Source organism: Tiliqua scincoides, chromosome 5 (assembly GCF_035046505.1).
Source record: "Tiliqua scincoides isolate rTilSci1 chromosome 5, rTilSci1.hap2, whole genome shotgun sequence".
NCBI classification, from domain to species: domain Eukaryota; kingdom Metazoa; phylum Chordata; class Lepidosauria; order Squamata; family Scincidae; genus Tiliqua; species Tiliqua scincoides.
This window is the reverse complement of record NC_089825.1, coordinates 119,445,331-119,471,344: the sequence shown is the minus strand read 5'-3', so window position 1 is coordinate 119,471,344 and position 26,014 is coordinate 119,445,331. Positions and strand designations below refer to the sequence as shown.

Here is a 26,014-nt window from a genome sequence, read left to right as displayed (position 1 = left end):
CCACAGCACACTGCTCTAGAAGATGATGTAAGAAACAGGCTTATGTAAGGAGCCTTTCATCATATCTAGAAGATGATGTAAGGAGTATGGAGGTGGACTCTCCTATAGAAAGAAATGGAGGATTTTCAGAATGCCAGCTTTTTGCTCTGGTGTGGATAGCAGTATTGTAATAGTAGTATGTTGTCTTGTGTGTGTGTGTGCGCTTTAATATCTTTATATATTGCTTTTTAACTGGGCACCCCTGCATAAATCTCTGTTCTTGCCATAGAGCATCTGCTTTCTAGTTAGTGTTTGCGTGAACAGATGTGAATAGTATTAGATAGTTCAGGAAAGTGTGTTTTACTTTTGCAGTGCTCACACTTGTTTTAAGAGAGTACCTGATTCTGTGTCCTTCACCATCCCCCTTTAGTAATGTGAGGATATCTCAGAATTCTGCTTCTTAATATGTAAGCAGCTATACTCTTGGGTGGGGTATAACCACACCTCACCATTATATAGCACCAGTTTAAGTATCATGGTCCAAGACAGTCATGGAAACAGAAGTTGAGAATGCTTAACTTTCTTGACAGAACTTCAGCTTCTTGGAAGAGAGAGAATGATAGTTAAAACCAGTGTTTCTCAAAGTGTGGGTCAGGACCCACTAGGTGGGTTGTGAGCCAATTTTCAGGTGGGTCCCCATCCATTTCAGTATTTAACTTTTAATATATTAGACTTGATGGTGTGTGACTGCTTTAGTGGAAATGTGACAGATCGGTACTTTGAACAGGCTACTCTGTAAAAGCTTTTAACAATGATAGTAAATGGGATTTATTCTTGAGTAAGTGTGGGTAGGATTGCAGCCTAGAATTGTTAACAATTTTCCTGCTTGATGACATCACTTCCCAGTCATGACATCACTTCCAGATTCTCATTCTAAAAAGTGGGTCCCGGTGCTAAACGTTTGAGCACCACTGGTTTAAACAGTGGCGTAACTAGAGGGGATTGCAAATCCATTCGCCATCAGAGCCATTCAGGGCAGCGACGGCAACTTGCAGGCACTCGCGGAACCAAACAGCACCCAGAATGGCTCCGAGTGAGTGGGAGGGGCACTTACAAAGAGCATTGCGGCACTTGCAGTACTTACCGTTTTGCCCCCCCGGCTACTCTACTAAGTTTAAATCTGTGGCATCATTTGTTTATCGAAAGGATCTCTAGCCTGCTTTTAAAAAGGTTTGTAAAGTGGCGAACGACACAAAAGAATAAAACTGTTCGAAAAACAGAATGAAATAATCAAAACAGTGGAAAAAAATACAAAAACGTTTTTTATGTTATGTTCTTTGGTGCAAGGAGAGGCAGTCTGGGGAAAAAAAAAGAGCAACCCCTGCTTATACAACACTCCCATAAAGAAATAAAATGCAAGATTAAGGATATTTTCCCTATTTAAAGAGCCTGTCCTGTTATTCCTTACTCATACTTTCCGTCAGTGTGTACAATGCAGGCAGTCCAAAAGTGTTAAGTTGCTTTCAGGTGGAGAAAGTGAAGTAATTTTTTTTTGCATAATGGTGATTTTGGGGGTGGGGGGTTGAAGGATCCCTGGACAAGCCACTTTCCCACCCTACAAACGGCCTGAATCTTGGGACGTTTATGAGGTCACAAAGTTCTGTCAGCGCCATGGTGTTTGGAATCCCCAGGAAGTAGAGTTCTGGGGACTGGCCTGCCTGCATGTGGGGCTGCCCCGAAGCTGGCAGGCTACTGCCACATCTCAGAATGTACCGGAATTTGTACCGCCGTCTCCGTCCCCTCCCCAGCTCACCTCCTGTCATTGGCACCTCTTTTTCTTCTAGCAACGTCAGCAAAGAAGCAGCAACTGTCCGGAAGCAGAAATTGGAATTTCAGGTACCTCCATAGGGTAGTCTTTTGGGTTTAGATTCTCAGGGGTGGGCAACTCAGGCCCATAGCCAGAATTCTAGAGGTGGGGACGACGGACTATTTTTTAGAGGGGGGCAATGATGTCAGGTATCTATACGTGGGCAAAATGAAAGGATAAGTATGGAGAAACATCAAATACTTGTAACTCCCCCAAATGTCATGAAGAGAAAATAATCTGGGTTTTTTTTTTGAAAGGTGCATTCATTAGCTGTAAAGCCATGTAACAATAATTTGCATAGAATAAATGCATCTCTGCATGCCATGTAAAATGTATTGCCTACATAGAAATAACTTGCAACATATCCTTTCATTTACACACCAGTGCAATACGCAGCCTTGCAACCCTGCAAAAGTAAAACATATCACTGTGATGCAGGTAGTATTTACTTGTATTGAAATTGTCTATTTAACACCTATCTTAACACCTATATAATGCCTATCTAGTGCCTATTTAACACTGATATAGTGCCTATCTAGCACCTACCACCTATCTAGTGCCTATATAACACCTATCTAGCACCTATGTAGCGCCTATCTAACACCTACATAACACCTATTTAATGCCTATACAGCGCCTATTAACACCTATTTAGCGCCTATCTATTTAACACCTATATCCTATATAGCGCCTATATAACACCTATATAGCGCCTGTCCAGCACCTATCTAGCGCCTATCTAGCACCTAACACCTACATAACTTATATAATGCCTAACACCTATATAGCATCTAACACCTATATAGCGCCTATCTAGCACCTATCTAGCACCTATCTAACACCTATCTAGTGCCTATCTAATGCCTATATAGCGCCTATTTAACACCTATGTAGTACCTGTCTAGCACCTATCTAACGCCTATCTAGCGCCTATCTAGCACCTATATAACATTTGTCAATGACACATTGCTGATGCATTGATACATATTAAAATAAAATTTATTTACTTTACATGAAAGCAAGAGGAAAGATATGCAAGTCAAATACAGTAGCCATTGGAACACTAGTTTTTTGGGTTTTTTTACAATATTCATTACTTTTAGAAAGCAAAGTACAGAAGATTTGAGTTTATTGACTCTACCAGGTTGAGGTGAATTCTCCCAGCTTTCTGAGTTGAATCTCCTTAGAACCAGGCGTGGATCCAGTGTCTGTATTTGGGAGGGGGCCATGAGCACTACCTTCAGAGCCCATGTCAACCAGGCAGGTAGACCTGGGCTCCCGCTTGAGCTTATAGCCTCTGTGGCCATTTGCTGGGTGGGTAGACCTGGGCTCCTGCTTGAGCTTATCGCTTCTGTGGACATTTGCTGGGCAGGCAGACCTGGGTCTGGGCTTCCACCTGAACTTGGAGGCCAGGTCTACCTGCTTGGGTAGACCTGGGCTCCTGATTGAGCTTATAGCCTACATAAGAAGAGCCCTGCTGAATCAGGCCACAGGCCCATCTAGTCCAGCTTTCTGTATCTCACAGTGGCCCACCAAATGCTTCATGGAGCACAAAAGACAGCAAGACACAACCTGCATCCTGGTGTCCAATCCTGTCTCTGGCATTGAGGTAGCCTACTTCTAAAATCAGGAGCTTGCACATACCTATCATGACTTGTAACCTGTGATGGACTTTCCTCCAGAAATTTGTCCAATCCCCTCTTAGGCATCGAAGCAAGTTGCCATCACCACTTCCTGTGGCAAGGAGTTCCACAGACTAATTACATGCTGGGTAAAGAAGTATTTTCTTTTGTCCGTCCTAACTCTCCCAACACTCAATTGTAGTGAATGTCCCCTGGCTCTGGTGTTATGTGAGAGGGAAAAGAACATCTCTCTAGCCATCCCTTGCATAATTTTATATGTCTCAATTATGTCCCCCCTCAGGCCTCTGTGGCTATTTGTTGGGTGGGTAGACCTGGGCTCCCGTCTGGACCTGGTCTACCCAGGTCTACCTGGGTTCCCATTCCAGCCAATCTCCTTGACACCCGTCCAGTGGGTGTTCCCCTGACACCTGATTTTGCTCTCCGTCCTGGTGGGCGCCCTTCCCTGCTGGCAGGACAGTTGGGGGGTATGCACCCATGGCTTCCCCTGGATCCGCCCCTGCTTAGAACCTTTCCCACACTTAAGTTCTTCGTTCTCTTTAGCTCAAATGCTTTCCATATTTTCTCCCACCAGAAAAGGGGTCTCCCCAGCCCCCAAGCAGCAGCCATTAATTTTAAAAGTATATCTGAAAGGCAAGAACCTGCCCCCATGATTTCTCCAAACAGAAACATTTCTCCCTGCCCTCCCACAGCAGTGCCATTGTAGTAATTAGCATGTTCCACAGTAGAAGAAATAGCACCCTGCCTTCCCCCAGCCAGTACAAGGAGAAATCTCTCCCAACCTTCTTGTAGCTGCTCTTGACCAGCTCCACTCTCCATGTGCTCTGGATGGGGCAGGGTGACCAGAGGTCATAACGTCCAAGGAGCTCCCCCCCCCAGGACCCTGTTCTACTCACTCTACACACATGCACTCTCTCCCTCACTCCCCATCCCTGTCAGAAGCACCAAGCCCTCTTCCTTCCTGTGCACATAAAATGTTGCAAAAAGGGCTTCAAATCACCCCCAACTGATGCCAGATTAAATAAAGAGAACAGGTTTGGAAAAAATGCTAGGGGGGGGGGGGAGCAAACTGCTGGCTCGGGGGGGGCAAAGTCCCCCCTGGCCCCCACCTAGCTACAGCCCTGGGGCAACTTACTTGGTGCTGAAGGGCCAGTGGTATTGCTAGGGAAGGTGTGGGGGATGCAGACTGTACTGAGTGACTCACTCAGGTGGGGTTGACACCACTATTGGCCAAAATTGTGAAAATCTTGGTATTTTCGAATAATACCGTCATATATCATTCAAACACACAATGTTGAAATATCTGTATTCTATCAAAAGTTATAGCCAAACAATCAGAAAAAGAAAACACAACTGCCATATGTAACAAAAAGTGGGTTTTCTTAAATCAAAACTGACTAATGAGACTGATTGTTCTGAGAGCCAATGAGGTGGCAGAGCAGGGAACCAATAAGGCGTTAGCACGAGTCAGCTCTTATTTCAATGTATCACAGCTAATACTAGAACTCTTATTCAGTTGTGTGGGTGTCATGAGGTTGACCACTGGTTTTTTTGTTGGCTACTGATTTGTTGGGTGACTTGTACGGTTCTATATTTAAATAAATAAATAAATATAGTTGATGGGGGTTACACCAATCCTAGTGATACCACTGCATTTAGGGTGTCCATATGATGTAATTTATTCTGTGGGGTCTGGTACAGAAGGAGAGCTATCATGGAGGTGACGCAATGAGCTCTCATACCGGGTGATGTGAACCCTAGTGACACCTCTGTGAAGGTCCCCTTGGAAACATCTTTTGAGGCAGAGGGCTGTGATGACCTGGCATGTTCGGTCTGCAGTGCTTGCATACCATAAAGTTGAACTTGTTGAGGCAATATATAATGCACAGCTTCCATCAGTCAGTTTCTGCTGTTTTCTAGCAAGAGGCTTGAGTGGGCCCAGAATCTTGGCTGCCATCAGGCAAAACCAATCTGTGGGCCCTCTTTTAAAAAAGCAAGGGGTAGAGATGGAGGAGATGCAAATCAAAGGAGAGTCTTAATCTGCCCCTCCCTGCTCTAGTGTTCATTCAGTTCTCTACAAAGCGTGGTGGGTCTGGCAGAGGTGGAAGCATCTCCCCTCTTGCTGAACAGGCCTGACCCCAAGTCAACCATTGGTCCATCTAGCTCAGTACACTGAGTGGCCGCAGGCTCTCCAGGGTTTCAGGCAGAGGTTCTTCCTAGCCCTTCCTGGAGATGCCAGAGATTGAACCTGGCATTTGCAGCATGGCAAACATGTCATGAAAAGCATGCTCTGACCCCATCAACAAATACGATGGAACTACTGTATATAGATTGAGAGACAGGATATTGCTAGCTAAGCAGCCTGAGTTATAGCTCTGAAAGCACTCCCAACTTTGTGGCCACATTATGATTTGTCACAGGGGCATGGCTAGCTGTCGTCCCGTCCCATCCCCCCAACACATCAGTTCACAATAACAATGTCTGACAAGAGCTGGGGATACTCCTGGTTGTAGTCCTGATAGTTCATTGCATGGGACACTGTGCACAAAGCTATAGATTTCTAGGTCAAGCTCTGGCCTGACCCATTTTATGGGGGGATAGATGGCTGCTGTTGGAGACATGGCAGCCCTTAGGCACATGGAACTGGTTGTGGGACTCCTTGAAACCCAGTCTATTGAAGTTAGTTGGCCTTTGCTCAGAAACAGAATCCTCTTGTAAATCCCCCTTTCCCTGCTTTCTTTCCTGACCCCTCTTTATGCACCATCCAGCGCCAGATCATTGAAAAGAAGCAACGTCGTAAGCGCCAGGAGCCTCTCATGGTCCAGGCCAACCTGGACTCCAAGCTGAAGGGGCGCTGTGGGAGGCGCAAGCCTGAGGAACGCACCCCCCTCATGGAGTCCTGCAGTGAACACAGTCTGTGCAATGGTGAGTGGGAGTCCGCTATCCAGGCCCAGAATCTCCTCTGGTCTCTAGCAGTCCACTCTTAGGTTTGGCCTCCTCATGTACAAGGTGATCTCTGCAGTTCAGAGGGTCACGATCTTAGGATGTTTTGTTCTTCCTTCCATTGATTTGTCTCCAGTTAAGCATCCCACGATAGTGGATGCTGCAGAAAATTGCTTACCCTGGAGTTACATGTGGCCAAAGCATTTCTGAGTTGCCCCTAATTGGTCAGCTCCTGTTCACTGGGGGGGGGGGGCCTTTAATAAGCGGTTTCCTTGTTGCAGCCCCAGCAATTGCTTGTTAATTTTTTTTTGTTTCCAGTTTTAGCTTTTGTTAATGCAGTTGGAATTAAAGGGCCAGTTGCAGGGAGAGATGGGACCTATGCTGAATGGGACTTGCATGATCTAAGCAGGAGGGGGCGTGCCTGCATCACACCACCATCTTATCTAGAAGTTTTGCCAAAGGATGATTGGAGGTGCCGGAGGAGGGACTAGCAAGCTTTGGCCTCCAAGAAAGCCCTCTGTAGCAGTGAATATGTGGTCGTAAATCCCATGGGAGTTGAAACTCACGGATGTGTTTACCCATGGAATAGCTGCACGGCTAGTCTGGACCTGGGTGTGATTTTGGCCCTGGGTTTCCTTCTACACTTTCAGCTTTGTTGGGGCTGTGGAGCTGCTTCCAGGTGATTATAGTCCAGAGCAGTGCCGTGTAGCAGTGCCCACCTACCAGATCGATTAAGGTGCTTGCCACAGGGCGCCCACCTCTCTCTGCCTGTTTGCCTCCGCTGCTACTCCTTCTCTCACTCCCTAGACTGGAAAACTCTCCTCTCCACACTCTTCCTTTTCCATTCCATCCCCTTCTTGTGTTGCCAGTCCAGGGAACAGGAGGAGCAGAGGCTGGAACATCACCAGGTAAAAGGGGCCAATGTGTGGCATGCTACCTCAGACACCAGAAGACCTTGGGCCAGCCCTGCTACCATGTTAGAATTTGCATATGTTTATTGGGTCTACATCTGCGGCAGGGTTAGGATTTGAACTCAAACCTCCTAGGAGCATATCCAATATGCTTAGGTACTAACTAGATTAAACTTGCCCCCTCACCTAAGTAGTAGTGGATGTTTGTGAGCAGCTGGGATGGGGAGTTGGAAAGTGTGAACCATTCTCCTCAGGTGAGATTTGCTGTCCATTCTTCCTAATGACGAATCACCTCAACAGCATGTCTAATCATCCGTCTGTCTCTCCAAAGGTACAAACAACCCTTTCCTTGTGGAATCGGTCCCAGAGGCCCATCTTGGGGCTGACATGTGGGGCAACTCTGTGCAAATGAACTGGACCCACAACGGCCAAGGGGAAAGCCTGGCGACCTATTCAGGTAACAGAGAGTTCTGAACCCTAGAGACCTGATCGCCCCTTCCACAGGTATCAAGTCTCCTCTAGTGTGCCTGTCCGAAAAACCTCCTTCTCCTCTCTAAGAAAAACCAAACTGCCCAAAACAAGAAGTCCTGGTTGCCAACGCCTTCACTACCACTACACTTCATTGAAATCCATGTTCCCGGAAGATTTGCAAGGTCCAGGAAGGACACTGGGAGAAAGCAGGGGCCAGAGTGGAAGCTCTCAGCCAACAGTTATATGATGTGTCAGGGGCAGGGTGGAGGCTACACAAGAAGATGCATGGGGGGGATCTCGGAAGGTGTGGGTTTCTGTCTGTATCCTATACTCCGTGTCAAGCTGCAAAATAGCCTGCACAGACTTGAGAAGCCACACTGCAGGGCTTGGGGCTTCCCCCGAGGAGACCTCTGAATGAAGTGCCTCTGGATGAAGCTGTGGCCACTTTGGCACCACTACACCTGGCGGCTCCACTGGGGATAGGATGGGGCTGTTAGGGTGTCCCCAAAGCCCTCTGAAATGTCTTGACTGAAAAGGCAGAGAGTACTTCTCCTTGGAGAGAATTTCAGAGTTCTGATGCCACTGTGGAGAAGGCTGTGTCCCAGTAATTTCCCCACCTGGGAGTACCAGAAGTGGTGAGGGGACCCAAAGAAGGATTTCCAAAGAAGGACTTAAAGAATGGGTGTTTGTGTGTGGGAGGAGGCAGACTTTTGAGTACTTTTGGCCCACCACCATGAGGGCGTTAAAGGGCAAGACTTTGGCTTTGAATGGGGCCCAGGAACCAACAAGAAACTAAACAATTTTTTTTTCCAGAATTGGTATTGTATCTTCTCAGCAGCTTACTGCAGACGACAGCTTAGTGCAGTGGTTCTCAAACTTTTTAACACTGGGACCCACTTCTTAGAATGACAATCTGTTGGGACCCACCAGAAGTGATGTTATTGACCTGGAAGTGATGTAATGACCAGAAGTGACATCATCAGTTTAGGCTTCAATCCTAAACCGCAGTCAGCCAAAGGTTCTATAACACAGCGTGCTTGTTCTGTTATTTGGCATAGCTCCCTGGAAACCCTGGTTGGCAACCTTCAGTCCCGAAAGACTATGGTATAAGTCTACAGCACCCGGTATTCCCAGGCAGGCTCCCATCCAAGTACTAACCAGGCCTGACCCTGCTTAGCTTCCAAGATCAGACAGCTCGGAAGTCAAAGCAGACTTGGATCCTTCTCCAACCACACAGCCCTCCCCTCCCTTTCCAGCATCCCCTCTTCCCACTAATTCAGAACAAAGCACCATGACTTTTTCCCACTGGGAACCCACTCTGCCCAGCAGCTCTGTATTTTCAGTGGCGGCTGAGCCAGTTGCTGCTTAACCCACCTGAAATTGGCTCGTGACCCACCTAAGTGGGTCCCGACACACAGTTTGAGAAATAATGGCTTCATTTTCTACCAGTTGTAGTTTCCAGCATTTCTTCCAAGGCAGCATGTTGTAGGAATCTAGTCTGGCTGTGATGCAGGCATGAATTAGGGCCCAATCCTATCCAATTTTCCAGTGCCAGTGCAGCCGTGCCATTGGGGCATGCATTGCATCCTATGGTGGGGAGACAGTCACAGAGGCCTCCTTAAAGTATGGGAACATTTGTTCCCTTCCTTGGAGTTGCATTGCAGCTGTACTGGTGTTGGAGAACTGGATAGGATTGAAACCTTAGTCTTTCGCCTTCCTCAGGTCTCAGTGCAATGCACAGTCTTTTCCTTTATCTTAGCTGCCTCCTCTTTCCAGGCATCCTCATAAAAACCAAACCTAAGCTTAATTTGAGCTGGGTCTGTCACTACCTCCGTACCTGTTGTCTCCACCCCAGAACATGTTTTCAGTGGCAGGGCTCAGCCAGTTTACTACTAATAAAATAAACAATTCAAATAGGTAATAAGAGAACCATAAGTTCTCTTAGTAACCATAGCCTGAACCTATATATTGGAGATTTGGAACTGTAAGCCTCTCGGGGCAGAGGACTTATAATGTGTAAAGCACAATGCATACAAATGGCACTAAATATTTAAATAACATGGACCAGGATTTCTAGGTCAGGGGGTGGTTTGAATCCCAGTGCCTCTCTTTTCAGAAATTAACTATTGTTTTCCTGTTTCTGTCTCTTCAGATTTCTTTGATGAGGCGGAGCTTGAAGTGGCTGTTTTGGAAGAAACCCAACCTATCAACAAGAATGAGTCGGTACCCAAGAATGGCTGGCAGGCCAAGCAGAGAGAAGGTGAGGTTGGGAAAGGGCTGGGTTACTAAGCAGCCGTCATCATGATGAGTTTCTCTGTTGCTAGGCAACTGACAATTTGTTGTTAGGCTTTGCTACCAGGCAATGAACTTTGGTCAACTAGACATGCTCTTTGCATCTGCTTACGGATGAATTCTGGCTTCACAAACAAGGATGGCCAAAAACAGAGGCAGCGTTCCCATCTTGGCGCTTGGCACAAAAGTACCAGGACTCCCATAACTAGAAATACTACATTTGCAGTCCAATCCTGTTTGGGCCTTATGCCACCAGAATGCTTGTGTCAGGTGTCACAAGTGGTGAGTGGCTGGGTCTGCATGCCAGTGAACTGGGGGCACCCACCGGTGCCGGTAATTTAGTGCAAGGGGTGGAAGGGAGGCGGGGAGAGGGAGAAACAGGCTAGAGAGTGGGAGGAAAATAATAATAATGAAATCAATAATTAACACTGCTTCTTAACTTGGGGGGAGGGCAGAGAAGCTGACTAATCAAGGAGCAATCATGGGGCAATTCATCACTCATCCCCCAGTAGTGATGAAGTGATAAAAAGGGGCAAAAGCTGCACAATGGAAGCTTTCAACTAAAGGCACAGGAGCCTTGAAAAGCCTCAATATTAATTAATATATTTCATATACTTATTGCAGTACAGTACTATAGTAGACTAGATCACACTGAGCAGGCTGATGCTGCAATATAATTATTCCCCCCTTCAAAAAAAAAAATTACTACAACCAGGTCTAGCTGGGCAAGAGGCACTTTTTCAAGGGGTACTCCTCTTAAATTTAGCAGGGGAAGAGTAACCATCCGTGTTCACCCCAGCATAGTATCTTTTCTAGTGGCTGTTGCTGGTGGTGGCGGTCTGCATTTTTTGAGAGTTTGTTCCCTTTTGGGACAGGGAGCCATTTAATTATTTCAGCTAGCCTGTGAACTGCTTGGTGAACTTTTTGTTGAAAAGCAGTATATAAATGATGATGATGATGATGGTATTTTCTTATCATAGCAAAGTAGCTGTAGGAAACAATCTGCCCTTTCTCCGATTCCGTTTGCATAAGTTAAATTGCGCCCTCCCAAACATTTAACCCTGGTCTGTTAGGCAACTGTAGCCATGGAATAAAACATTGCTTTTCTTCACCTTCTGTAGGGCGACCCAAAACCCAGCGACGTGGCCCAGCTTCCAAATCAAAGAAGGAGGTTTTATCCCCCAAACAGAAAGTCCCATCTATTATCATGGACAGGGAAGGTGAGATTCCAAGATCTGACTGTACAAAGAAGGATCTATGGCAAGAGAACACACATTTATGTGCAAGGGAATGTGAGCTCCTACTACAAGCATGTGCCCCATGTTTGTAGAAAAGGGCACATGGGAAGCATGTGTGCTCTCAGGGGTGTATGAAAGTATTCATTAAATGCTCGGTGGACGTGAATAGTGAAAGGTAACCTACCGCGGAGGCAGTGAAGATAAACAAATGCAGGGGGAGGGTGCAAATTTCCTCCCAGATCTGCTATCTAGCCATCTTCCAGCCCCAGACAGTGACTTCCTACAAGCAAACCAGAGCAAAAAGAAGGTGATGTTGAAACCAATTCAAGCCAGAAGGTGGCAGTCGCAGAACTGCTCTAACTGATGCTATATTTTATCCCATTCATTTAGTTGTCAAGAACTATCTCCAGAAAGAAGTCCTGGAGCCTGCAGAGCTAAAGAATGCTATTGGTGAAACATGTGATGTTCAGATGCTTCACAGTGACTCTGAAAGCGAAGGGGACTCATCCCAGGAACTCACAGTGCCACCTTCACCCACGAAGAAGCCCAGGGATAGGATACTACTACATAGAGGTAAGTAGTTTTCCAGCTACAAGGAGTGTTTCTTGGGTGGCGTGGTTCAGTGCAAAGGATTCTGGTACACGGCTGCAGTCAACAGTCTTCCCATCATTTGAAACCCTCCCCACTCTTCCCAGGGTCTCTCACCAATGGAAGGAGAAGCCTAAGTGAGGATGAGGAGAATGAAGATGAGGATGAGGATGAAGACTTCAAGGAGGAAGAAGAGGAGGCCCAAGACATCCTCAGCAGTGTCATGTACATACACGAGGAGGCAGACTTGTCCCCTGTAAGATGCTAAGGCCAAAATCACATGCTCCTTTTAAGGTGCTGTAATGACTGTTTGGGCAACTTCCTTCACTTCAGTGGATGGGCTTCCTCATCGCTTCCTAAGTTATGTTTTTCCTGCTTTAGATATCCATCAGTGTTTCATTAACACAACATGTTCCAGGAAGTCCTAGGTCTACCTTGGGAGGGGGGAATTATGTTTTTTTAAATCCCGCCCTTCCACCCACACCACACCAGATTCACACCACCCATTCCTGTCAAACCTTGTGGCTCATTAAGAGGTTTGCAGATCTTAGTTGAGTGATGAATTAGATTAGGTTAATTAAGGGATTGTTTTGAGTGTGGGAAGGAGCACAAAGAGGTGACCGAGGGTGGCTGATTCTAACATAGTCCAGCAGGTAAGATCAGGCTGGAGTTGCAGGCAGTGGCATAGCTGAGGCAGGGCTGGGGGAGCATTGCCCCCTGCAGCAGAGTGGCGGTTTTCCATCATCTCCACTGAAGGGAGGGTGACTGCACTTAACTCAGTGGCATGGCAAATCCCATGAAATCACCCCCCCCCCCAATGCCCTGTGCTCTATACAGCTCAGATGGAGCCATTTTTGAAAGCAAGGGCTGTGCACGCACTGGAGAGGGGGGTGACAGCGCAGGCACAGGGAGTGCTGCATGACATCACTGGGCTCCAGGAGCCACCAGGCCTGGCATTGTAACTGGCTGCAGGACCTTGACTACTGTCAAGCAGACATTTCAACAATATTGAGATCCCTGCTGAGCCCTTATGTATCCTCACCAGAATTATTTTTTGCTTTTCCAAATATGATTCATGGATCCAATTTTCCATCCATGATTCATGGATCATATGAATTTCAGTTGATTATTCTGTCACTTGATTAAGGCCCTGATCCTACTGAGGCCTCATGCTGCCAGAACTAGTGTTCCAGCAGTGCAAGGTGCTTTATGGCGGCATGAAAGCCAGGCCACCATCGTGCGCTGCTGGGCTGCTACTGCAAATGGTGAGAGGTGCAATGTATGCTTCAGCGGCTCCGAGAGGCTCTGCTGGTGCCAGTGAGTTGTCGGTGGGGGTGGGCCATGGGCCAAGAGGGGAGTAACAGAGTGTGTCAGAGGGAGGAAGCAGGGATATGTTGGGGAAGGGTGGATCCAGCTGCAGCGGCTTGTGCCAAGATCCTATCGCCAAAATTCCTTCCTGGGATGCCTTGTGGCTCTCCTTGGACTTATTCCAGCAGTCATAAAACTGTCAGGATTCTGTGGGTGAGAAACTGGTACAGACTTTCTTTAAAGGGGAGGAGAGAAGGGCAGCCCTCGGACATGGTCAGGAACTGTGCCTTGTGTGGCTGCAGGAGTGCAACCGCTCTGGGTGTGGTTCACTGTTGACCTGAGGGCCGCCCTCCCCTTTAAAGAAAGGGGAGGGGAGGGAAGGCAGCCCTCAAATTGGCATGGAACTGCGCCAGCAGTGGCTGTGCTCCTGCAGCCACTGCCACGTGGTTCCCCACCACTTAAAAAACTGGGGGCGACGGGGGGTTGGGTCGCGGTGCTGCCTCCACAGGTGCCTAAATTCCTGACACCTGGCGCACTTGTACCCCTGCCCCGGGTCCACCACCGGTTACAGGTATATTTGTGGTGCAGATATCTTCTCATATAAACAGAAGGGGCACGTCCATTAGCCCAGTAGGGATCAGTTATTCTTGCCTGAGCTGCCACACCTCAGCCCATCACAGCCCACCTTTATTTTTCTCCTTTGCTGACAGTCTCCAAGTGGGGAATTCAGCACTCCCCTGACCCTCAAAGTGGACGAGATAGAGGCGTTTGTCCTGAAAGCGGCTCCTCCGGGCAGCACGATTCAGTGTCGCATCACACGGGACCGGAAAGGGATGGACAAGGGCATCTTTCCCTTTTACTACCTCCATCTTGAAATGGAAAATGGAAAGAAGGTATTGGCAAGCCGGGAAGAATTCCGTGCTGCTTTTAAACTACTCCGTAATCAGTAATCTTTCTTTCTGCAATAGGAATAAATTGTTCTCACTTATTTGAATGTATATCCTGCCCGATCCCAAGTATTCAAGGTAAGCAATATGTTACTAAAATAGCAGAACATAAGGAAGTTGAGAGAACATTGTTACTTAAATCGATGCTATCAAAATGCTTCTGAAATGTGTTCAGGTTAGAATTCCGATGAATCTTCAGGGAAATGATGTTTCTTAAACGTACATTGCCTACCATGGGATGATGTGTCTCTGGACATATTAACTTGACACACGGGCTGGTGTTGTGAATAAGACATTCTTCTCAGATCTACACGATCTACACGATCTACACGATCGCAACAGGTCTTAGAGAAAGAAGCTGTCTTCATTGGTATGTCTGTGCTGGGCACGTGCTGCATGTTTTTGCTTGTGCAACCTGCGGTGGAGGTGCTCAGTTCGTGTCACATTCAGTGTTCAGTCTCTGTTTAGCAATCCACTTTGAAGGGCTCCATGCTATCCAACCTTTCAGCGCCAATGCAGCTATCCAACCTTTCAGCGCCAATGCAGCCAGTCACAGAGGCCCCCTCAAGATAAGGGAACATTTTCCCCTTACCTTGGGGTTGCACTGTGGCTGCATTGGTGCTGGAAAGTTGGATAGGATTGAGCCCTAAAATTGTTTTGTGAGCTGTTCAGTTCGTAAGTAAGGAGTTGAACCATTGTTCCCACACCTCGCAAGATGGAAGTGATGGCTTCAGCAAAGGGTTCCTGTCAACTTAGCAGGACTTGTAAGGTATAATTTTAAGGCAGACATTAACTGAGGGATGCTGGGAATTGAGAAGAGAGGCAAGTGAGGCAGGGCCAGCATCAGACGCTGGCATCCTAGGGCAGCTGCCAAAGGCTCTCCATAAAACCGACTGCCAATTCCTCAGGTGCTGCCTTTGAAACATTTTTAGCCAAGAGGAAGTATCCGTCCCAGCAGGAGGCAACTTGAGAAATTTGCCTGGTGGCATATGAAAATATCTCGGTCCTCTTTCCCAAGGACTACCTGAGAGACAGTATGTAGCGCATGTTACATTAAGGCTACAATCCTGTGCAAATGTACCTGGGAGTCAGTCCTGTTGAATGCCGTGGGACTTCTGAGTAAACACGCACAGGTTTGCATTTTAATCTACTTTTTATATTGGGATATTTTTCTAATCCAATTTTTCAATTTTTACACTTGCGTTTTAAAACTACAGACTGGACCTCGGTATCCATGGGAGATCTGTTCCCGGATCCCCCACAGATACTGAAACCCACAGATAAGCAAATCCACTGGTCTGTTCTACTTTGACCTCCAGATACAACTAGAGATGTTATCCGCTTGTGTCTGGAGGTATGGCATGGCCTCTCCAGACCTCCAAAAGTCTCATGGATGTGACCAGAGGACTTCTGGGAGCTCAGGTCCAGCCATCCATTGAGGGTATGGAACCCACGATGAGTTAAATCTGTGGGTTCCAAATCCTTTGATAAGCAGGGCAGACCTATATTGCAACCCACTCCCAAGAGTCTGATATGAAATGAGCTGCTAGACCTTTAAGTGAAAGCCTGTAAGTTTCAAACTTGCAATGAGTAGCAGGAGAAGAAAACACTCAAAAGAAGCCATTTCAAGGAGTTTTGTTATTGTTGCTGCCATAACGGGATGTGTCTCATTGAAGACCAGGCTTTCTCTTTCAGCGTTTCCTCATGGCTGGGCGGAAGAGGAAAAAAAGCAAGACTTCAAATTATCTCATTTCCCTGGACCCCATTGACCTCTCACGGGATGGAGACAGCTTCATTGGTAAAGTCAGGTGAGTTTGTTTTCACGCTCCAGAACTAAGCCATCATCTCTCAACCACAGAAGAGGGAGTTCCTCTTATAAGTGGGAAGATCGCTGTTTCAACATGTAGCATAAACAATGCAGGTCTTGTGACTTCTTAAGAACTCGCCCATTCTCTCGAATGTATAAAACCTTCTACAAATTACATAACCACTTTGTTAGCAGCTATTGAACAGCTTGTTCAACTGTTAGCAGTTGAACAAGAGACACAAAGAAAATGAGGCAGTGTCCTTATTAGACCAAGGGTGCAATCCTAACCCCTTATGTCAAGTGCTCTCAAGCACTGGCATAAGGGCAATGCAGCTCTTAGGTAAGGGAACAAACATTCCCTTACTTTGAGGAGCCCTCCATGAGTGACACCCAACTGCAGGATGCAGCACAAGTCCTATTGGCATGGCTATGCCAGTGCTGGAAAGCACTGACATAAGGGGTTAGGATTATGCCCCAGTTAAATTTCAGAATATGGAAATTACTGTGATTTGAATTCTTCATTCCTTGGAATTGAAAATCAGTTTCAACAAGGTGCAGGACATGAATATTCAAGCTTATTGATGTTTTTCATTGTCTTCTTTCCAGCAAATTGTGAAACCTCATGACTACGTCAAGGCCAGGGTGGTATTAACATGATATTGTAGAGCTGGAAAGTCACAGCAAAAGGCAACTCACAATGCAAATCCTATGCATGATTACTCTGAAGTACCTTCCACTGTGCTCAGTGGAACTTACTTCCAGGTGCGTAGGATTGCAGCCTTAATTATTGCAGTGGGGAGAAGAACCTGGTGCTTCTTCCCTACAAGGAAGCTAAAACATTTGGGATTTTTTCAGTTTAGAAATTGATGACTAAGGGAACACGAGGGACATTTCAAGTCCAATATTTTCAACACTAGGGCATTTCTATGCTATTGATTTAAAACAGCTTGAAAGTGGCTGGACTGCCGTGGTGTCCTCGAAAGAATTCTGGGAATTGTGGGGTACTGTGTCAGAGATCACTAACTCCTAAACAAGACTATAATTACAGGGACCCTTGATTGGAATCCATGACGCTTAAAGAGGTTCTGTCTAGAATGCTGCATTTCATTGAAACGTAAGAAGGCCCTACTAGATCCAACCACGGGTTCCTTTAAGCATCCTGTGGCCAGATGCTTCCAGGAAGCCCACAGGCAGGACATGAAATGAATAGCCTTTCCTTGTTTTGTTTTGTTTTTTCCATTCCACACCGTCCATTCCATGTACTGTCTCTGAATATATTGTATAGGCAACCTTCAGTCTCGAAAGACTATGGTATCGCGCTCTGAAAGGTGGTTCTGGCACAGCGTCTAGTGTGGCTGAAAAGGCCAATCCGGGAGTGACAATCCCTTCCACACAGGGAGCAAGTGCAGTCTGTCCCTGGTCTGTCTCCCTGGCTATGGGCCTTCCTTCTTTGCCTCTTTGCCTCAGTCTGTTGGCCAAGTGTCTCTTCAAACTGGGAAAGGCCATGCTGCACAGCCTGCCTCCAAGCAGGCCGCTCAGAGGCCAGGGTTTCCCACTTGTTGAGATCCACTCCTAAGGCCTTCAGATCCCTCTTGCAGATGTCCTTGTATCGCAGCTGTGGTCTACCTGTAGGGCGCTTTCCTTGCATGAGTTCTCCATAGAGGAGATCCTTTGGGATCCGGCCATCATCCATTCTCACGACATGACCGAGCCAACGCAGGCGTCTCTGTTTCAGCAGTGCATACATGCTAGGAATTCCAGCACGTTCCAGGACTGTGTTGTTTGGAACTTTGTCCTGCCAGGTGATGCCGGGAATGCGTCGGAGGCAGTGCATGTGGAAAGCGTTCAGTTTCCTCTCCTGTTGTGAGCGGAGAGTCCATGACAGAGCTCCCACATAAGCATCATGACTAATATCCAGTGGCAGACATCTCTTCTTTCAAAGCCACCTGTGTTAGCGGCCAGCATGGTGTTCCAGGGCAGCAAATTCCATAAATTAATTATTGCCTGCAGAAGTGCTTTCAGATCTGTTCAGAATCTTGATGCATATCACTGCTCAATTCTCTCCTTCCCATTGGTGCTGATGCAGCCACAGTGGCAGAGCGCACACGGCATCCAGTGGTGGATGGGGGAATCAGACAGCCAGCAGGAGATAAGGAAAAAATATTTTACTTACCTTCTGGTAGACTGCCTGATTGCCTTTGGATCTCCTCAGACCTGTACCAGCCATTTTGTCAGCGTAAGTCCAAGAGAAAATGGGCAAATGACCTGAGAAAGAGGGGATAGGATCTGGCACGCATCAGTGCCACCCAGATCACGACCCCGCTGCCAACTTACTGGCACCAACACTGCTGTGCACCCCCCCCCCTCTGCTGTCTGTGGCAGTGGTCTGGAAGCATGGCACAGCAGCCCTGGCTTTCACGCTAACGTAAAGGGCCTCAATGTCTCTTTGTAGATTTATTTCTTAAAAATACAAAAGAAGAAATGTGTTTTGTGCTGAATGTGTTTTGAATGAATGCGTTTTGTGCTGTTCTTTTCTTTTTCCTGTTTTGTTAGTTTGGGGGAAAATGTTATGTTGGGAAAAATAAGGCAGGGTATACATTTTTTTTAAAATCAGCAAGTGTATTTGTCTCCTGCTTCTAGATCCAATGTACTGGGAACCAAGTTTACAGTGTTTGACAACGGGATCAACCCGGATAAAAAACCTTTTGTTCCAGAAACAGCCCAGCTGCGTCAAGAGCTGGTTGCCATTTGCTATGTAAGCTTAAATTAAGAAAGGGGACTATTGGGGATGGGGTGAGAGCAGGGTTGGGTCCAGTGTTTGTGTTTGGGGGGGGGGGCAGGATCACTATCAACTCCAGAGCTCAGGTCAACCAGGCGAGTAGACCTGGGTCCTGGTTTAACTTATGGCCTCCATAGCCAAGGTTTGCTGGGCAAGTAGATATGGGCTCCCACATGGAGCCATTGGCTGAAATGGGAGCTCAAGTCTTCTCATTCAGAAGATCTGGGTTCCAAGTCCAGGCGGGATCCCAGGTCTACCCACCCACCAAGCCTTGGCCACAGAGGCCACAAGTTAAATCAGGAGCCCAGGTCTACCCTGCTGGTAGACCTGGAATCCTGCCTGGATTTGGAGCCCAGATCTACCAGCTGGGTAGACCTAGGCTCCTATTCCAGCCAATCTCGCTGGCATTCCACCCAGTGGGTGTTCCCCTGGCACCTGATTTTGCTTCCCAGCCTGGTGGGTGCCCTTCCCTGCTGGCAGACAGTTTGGGGAGGGGCTAGGCACCCATGGCCTTCCCTTGGATCCACCCCTGGGTGAGGGAGGGAGTCTCATGATCACTGACATCTACTGAGGTGCATAAACTGCTAGAGGAAGCACCTTCTTGGCAGTTGGGTTGGTGTGGTTAGGGAAAGAACATTACAATGCAAAAATCTATTTCACTGCAGGGGAAATGGGATCATGCTTCTTCTTGATGTGGTTCGGTGAATGGATTTTGCACATTCAGGGCCTAATTCAAGTCTAGGTTAGGAATAACCTGGGCAGCATTGCCTTTTGACCGCTTCATGTCTAAGCTGCACATAATAGCATGCTTGGCCCTGATGATTTCAGTTTTTCTTTACTTTCTAGCAATAAAGGGGGTGAACAGGATCAGGACCGTGGTGGAAGCAGGCTTTTTAACACTTTGCTCTTGCTATCGGTTCTGATACAGATTTGGGTTCCCTGCTTTTGCTATTTGCCCTGGGTGGGAAGCTGACATTGGCACCAATACTTGTGTATGTCTGCAGGGCCAGCCCATCCATGAGACCACCTGAGGCAGCAGATTGGCAGGGGGTGCCCATTTCTGTCCATCCACCTGCCTCCAGTCCTGCTCCTTCTCCCACTCTCTAGATGGGAAAAGAAAGAGGAGGGTTGAGTGGAAGTGTGAAGGAGAGTAGAAAGGTAGGCTAGAGCATCTCCAACACTCTAACCCACCACACTCTTCTGCTCTACACTTTCTTTTCCAATTTAAAATTGGGAAGTGCTGGCACATCACCAGGTTAAGAGGGGCAGCATTTAGCACACCAGCTCAGGTCTTGGCCTGATCGTCTGAGCTTAGATACTCTTTCCATTGGCCCCATGCTTTTTTGTACCTAGAGCAGGGGTGTCAACATAAGGCCCTTGGGCTGGATCCAGGTCACAGAGTTAAGACCACAACGTAAATGAATGCTAAAGTATAAGATTTAACCCAATGAGATTTCTGTGGAATGAGCCGCAGAGGTTTACTTGTTTCTTTGCTTCTTCCCCCACTCTGACCCTAACAGGAAACCAATATCTTGGGATTCAGAGGTCCACGGAAAATGACAGTAATAATCCCTGGCATGAACTCGGACAATGAGAGGATCTGCATCCGACCTAAAAATGTGAGTGATTCACTGATGCATGGAGGCTGGCGGCCTCCTCTGTTGGCTCAGGTCCAGGATCAAAGCTGCCAACACAGCACATCTATGTGCCTGGTGTGTATGTCTCTGCCTGTAGGAACATGAGACCTTACTGACACGGTACCAGAACCGGAACATGCAGAATCTGATCAAACTCCAAAACAAGATGCCGGCCTGGAATGAGGAGACGCAGTCATACGTACTCAACTTCCACGGTCGCGTCACGCAGGCCTCTGTCAAGAATTTCCAAATCATCTCGGAAGATGACTGTGAGTTGTTGGGCAGAGTTAAAGGGGTGCAGCCCAAGAAGTGTGTCTGACTGCCCGATCCTAACCATGCTTATTTGGAAGTAAACATGCTTAAGATTGCAACCTTATAATGGGCTGGGCAAGGGACCCCCCTAGTTTAACAGCCCTAGCCAAAATTTGTTTCCAGTTGAGCAATGGACAAGAGGTCTTTGGACAAACGGTTGCCCCAGGCAGGCGAGAGAGATTGGACGCATGTCCCCAACCTACATACGGAGGCTACTGGAACAAGTTGTTGGGAAGTGGGGGGCAAGCAGAGCAGTCAGCAAAAGCACCCCTTTTCATGCTAAGATATACCATCCAGCTAGTTGCTATCAATGAACATACACAAGAGCAGAGGCTGGTTAAGGTTTCAAAAGAAATACTTCACTCAGTTGCGTATACATCTTCTGAGTCGTCAGAGATTCCTACTACTTTGGAATAGAGAACCCTAGAGCTGTCCTCTTTGCGTGGAAGTGTGTGGGGGTGGAGATGGCCTGGCAGCAACAGAGCACATCCTTCTGCATTTGTGTGGAAAGAAGAGAAAGCGTGTGCAGAAAGGGCAAGAAGGAAATTAGCACAGTGAGCCCTTGATATCTACGGGGGATCGGTTCCAGGCCCCCCTGACGATACCAAATTCCACATATAATGAAATCCATGCAGACCCAACTTAGTGCTGCAATGACTAATGTGGAGGGCCACACCCAGCTCTCTGGAAGTCGCGCATCGCCTCCTGACCTCCTCGGAACACCTCTGGACGCAACTGGAAGGCGCTTCCGGTTAGCACCAGCAAACCAGAAGTGTGTTCCAGGAGATCCTCTGAGGTTGTCCAACCCAGGGCTCGGCATCTGTGGATATTCAAATCCACAGGGCCCATTGTATTAAGGACTATGCCTTTTGCAAGAATCATAGAGAGCAGGTAGATGGCCTCAGGTGACTGGAGTTTGTCCTCCAATGACATGGAGTTGCCATTACATCCAAATTCCAACACAGATTGTGCACATTTTGGCTGGTGCGGACATGGCCCAGGTTCATGTGAGGATCCCTCTGTTTGCAAAGCTCCATATGTGTAAGATAAATAGCTGTGAAGAAGTAGAACCTGCACTGTAGATTGAGACCGGAAGAAAGATGTGTGTCTGTTAGTGAGAAGGGTGACAGGCACGTTTTTTGTTGTTTTTTTTAAGAAAGGCTGATGGATGAGGAAGGATAGAGAGTTCATAATAAACCATCCGTTTTTTTCTCATCGGTTCTTTTCTCTTTGATCCGTAGCGGAGTATATTGTGTTACAGTTTGGTCGTGTGGCGCCAGACGTGTTCACCATGGATTACCGGTTTCCGCTCTGTGCGCTTCAAGCCTTTGCGATCTGCTTGTCCAGCTTTGATGGGAAACTTGCTTGCGAGTAGAGGGCCAGTGCGCCCAGCATCGAATTTCCAACCCCGGTGACTTTGCTCCAGATTGCTTCCTGCTGCCACATAACATTGGACACAATCTTTTCTCACTTTCAGTACTGCTCACCTTTGACCTCCAACCTTTTCATCTTTTATCGTACTAGACCTCCACATGACCTGCTACCTCCAAGCTGACTTACAGCCCCCCTTTGCCTGCTCCCATTTGAATTCCGACAACATCTTATTCTCTGTGTTTCCTGTTACCCCTGCCCTTTGACCCTCCCTCCTTCACCTTGGTTCTAACTTCATTTGCTGTGACTTTCTCCCTGTCGCAGCCTGAATTGCCGATTCGTGGAACTGAATCTTTGAACTTTGTTACTCTGATCTGGGCTTGCTCAGCCCTCACTCCCTTCCTCCCACCAACACTTTCCAAAACTGTCTCGAGAACACCCACCTGCACAGGAAACGGACCACCCAGCCAGATGTGGCCCTCAGCCTCATTAGTGAAGAAACAGCAAAGAGCAAAAGCAACAGTCAGTACTGCCAGCTTCATGAATCCAGAACAAGGGAAGGGGCAGCAGCCGTGTTGCAACCCAACTCATCTTCCCTTCTCTATCAAATTGGGTAACAGATTGAAAATAAAATTTACCCAGAGATAAGACAAGTTTGTTGATTTGCTTCTGGGAGCAGCTGGAATGACAGCCGGCTTCTGAAAGGGATGGAAACCCCAGATGGAGATTCTGTGAAAGAGGGCGTCACCCAATGCGAGAGCTCACTGTGTCGCCCCCATGACGGACCTCCTCCTGTACCAGACGGTACAGAATAAAATACAACATCAGATGCACAGCCTAAATGTAGTGGCATCGTTAGGGTTGGTGCAACCCCCAGTAAATTTATTTATTTATTTAAAGATATAAAAGTACAAGACACCCAACAAATCAGTTTAAAAAAAAAACCCAGTGGCCAGCTTAATGACACTCACACTGGACAGGGTCTCTGGAGTTCTTATCCCTTTGGCTTTAGGGAACATGTCAAAAGGAAGTGGGGAGGGGGCAGAATGTAGGATCATATACCTCTAGCCCTGTGTTATTTCTCTAGTGGGGCAGCCCAGCATCCCTCTGTCCGTCCCCCCCAGACTTTGTAATGCATCAATTTCATCTTTTACTCACTAGTAACAACCTAATGCTCATGGCTTCTGATAAAGGAACACCCTCACTTTCACTTTATCATGGCCAAGACTGGGGCGTCATTGGCTGCTGGGAATGGCAGAGAATTGTGCAAAGGCAGTGATGGGGGACCAGGAGGGGAGATGAATAGGCAGAGGTTGCCAGGCCACCTGGATTGAACGGCATGCTTGGAAGTCCTCCATGGACTACTCCCCGGGGAACAAAGCACTTGAACCCCCAGTGCCAGGGGTTGAGACACACAGCTCTCAGAATGATATTGGCATAAGCATGGGAAACTTTACAGTTTGCCTCCTTGTTCTTATGGCACACCTGCGCATGGTGAGATCAAGATGGTCTTTCTCCATCCTCCATGCTTCCCTAACAAGACCCACCCTGTGAAATGCAGTGTTCTAAGTAGCAATACAATTATCCAGTTGCATGAGTGTTTTGAGGTGCTCCTTTACAACACCAAACTCAGGTTTTTCAGTGCACTAAATGTGCTAAGGATGCAGCAGTGATGTCAAGTGTGATCATGTGCAACTTCAGGTTTCCCCTTTAGCATGATACAGTCACCAGATTACAACTTCTGGATCAAGAAGACTTTGTTTCCTGGCCACCCATGCTAGGAGGCAGAGATTGACAAGTTTGATAAGACCAAAATAAAGCAATTATTACAGGATGAGGGAGGTTTTCCCCTTGGGTTTTTCATTCAATAATGCAGAAGGTAGATCACTTAGGCTACAATCCCATACATGCTTTCCTGGGAGTAAGCCTCACTGACTACAGTGGGACTTGCTTCTGAGTAGACAGGAGTAGGATTGGGTCCTTACTGTGTTAGTACAATGGCATTATAAAGTCATTGAACAGTATCACAAAAATGGGACAAAATGAATGGATTTGAAGGGGCAAAGAGAAGGGATATCTTGCTGATGCTTAAGGACACTCAAAACCTTGTGAATAAGCTTGGTCAGTTTCATTTTTCCTGCTTTTGACCATAGTAGTGAAGTGGACCAAACTCATTCACAGGATTGGGGAGCCCACAGACTCCAGCGGCATAAGAAAACAAAATAAGGACATGAGAACCAGAGATCATGCAATGAAACTGATTGGCAGGAGATATAGGACTAGCAAAAGGAGATACTTCTTCACACAGCACATAATTACTCTGTGGAACTCCCTGCCGCAAGATGTGGTGGCAGCCACTAGCTTGGATGGCTTCAAGGGGATTCGATGTATTTATGTAGGACAAGTCTATCAGGGGCTACTCCAGTGGCTGGATGCCTATGGATACCAGTTCAAGGGGATCAACAGTAGGAGGGAGACATGCTTTCCTCTCCTCCTTGTGGGCTTCCCAGAGGCAATCAGTGATGGGCCACTGTGGGAAACAGCAAGCAGGACTGGATGGGCCTTTGGCATGATCCAGCAGAGCTTTTCTTGCGTTCTTGTGCAATAAGGGAGGAGATAAGAGATAGAATCGCCAAACTTCAATGTGGGAGGAAAAGAATAAGGAAACAGAAGACACAGGGCTGAGGATGGGAATGAGTGGGAGGTTGCAACCACACAATGGTTCCCATTCCTATTTCTTGCTAGATTAACCTTTTGAAAGGGAAAAATTGTAGGTAGCCAAGGGTGGATCGTTAGAAAAACAATCCAAAAGCCACAACAGGGGAGTGCCTTTTTTTTTTTACTAGGATCAGCAAAAACGTCACAAAGTCGTGAGCAACATTTTTCAAGTTCTCTAGAAATCTTTTCCAGGCTGCACTGCCTGTGCTAGAAGAGAAGAAGTCCTTTGGTTTGGATCTGTCAGCCATTCCTCGTAATGCTTTTATATTGAAGGCTGTGGATTGTTCTGGTGGTTGACCCCTATGTCAAACAGGATATTGCAGAGTTGTAAAAGGTGCAGAACAGGGCAACCAAAAGGATCCCCCACTAGGGCTACAATCCTATACGTTGTACAGGGTGGCGGGTTTTTGGCAAGGAGTTCCCTGCACATGCCTGATCTTGTCTGATCTCGGAAGCTAAGCAGGGTCAGGCCTGGTTAGTACTTGGATGGGAGACCGCTTGGGAATACCGGGTGCTGTAGGCTTATACCATAGTCTTTCGAGACTGAAGGTTGCCAACCACGGGTCCCCTGGCTGGTGTCCTCAGCACCCCAGGGAGCCACGGCTCACAGTTCAGGAACCACTGGTTTAGGGTTTAATTTAGAAAAAGGGGGGGGGACCATCTAAGTTTATAAAACTATGCATGTTTGGACTGGCCCAAGGTTTCCCAGCACCTAAAGCAGCATATCAAATGCCACTGCCCACCTTACCTGACGATATGTCAGCCTCTGTTCCTCAGATTGAAAAAGAGAGGGATGGAGCAGTAGAGGAAGCATGGCAGTGGGCCAGAGCAGTGTTCTTCAACCTGTGGGTCGTGACCCCAGTGGGTCGTGAAGCCTCATGGGAGGGGGGGGTCATGGCAACCTTTCAAACCCTGTGCAAGAAAGGGCTTGGATCCAATCCAATCATGGAACTGCCTTGTCAAAACTGAGTTCTTGATCTAATCCCGCACAGCCTCTTCTTGCTGTTTTGCCCCTAAGGCTGCCCCTGCTCAGGTTACTACCTCACAGGGTTGTTGTGAAAACACAAGAGGGAGGGGGAAATAGGGTGGGTGGGGGCAGAGTGTGGACGAATTGGGTCCCGGGAGCAGGTGGGATCGATTGTAGGTCCCCAGTCTCATATTTTATCTGTTTTTTGGGTTGTGGTATTAAAAAGGTTAAAGACCACT

The 26,014-nt window shown here is 47.3% G+C and overlaps 1 protein-coding gene and 1 pseudogene across 1 annotated transcript; both read left to right on the top strand.

Moving 5' to 3' along the window:
• The first annotated feature begins 1,746 nt into the window (after window positions 1–1,746).
• Window positions 1,747–22,094, top strand: LOC136653447 (tubby protein homolog). The gene is made up of 14 exons (XM_066630344.1): window positions 1,747–1,875; window positions 6,255–6,411; window positions 7,672–7,797; window positions 9,964–10,092; window positions 11,225–11,344; window positions 11,611–11,653; window positions 11,685–11,914; window positions 12,037–12,185; window positions 13,948–14,130; window positions 15,880–15,992; window positions 18,632–18,746; window positions 20,291–20,389; window positions 20,505–20,676; window positions 21,961–22,094. The coding sequence occupies exons 1-14, from the start codon at window positions 1,747–1,749 to the stop codon at window positions 22,092–22,094; spliced, it is 1,899 nt and encodes a 632-aa protein (XP_066486441.1).
• Window positions 22,095–25,211: 3,117 nt separating this feature from the next.
• On the top strand, window positions 25,212–25,331 carry LOC136655096 (5S ribosomal RNA; annotated as a pseudogene).
• Window positions 25,332–26,014: the final 683 nt, after the last annotated feature.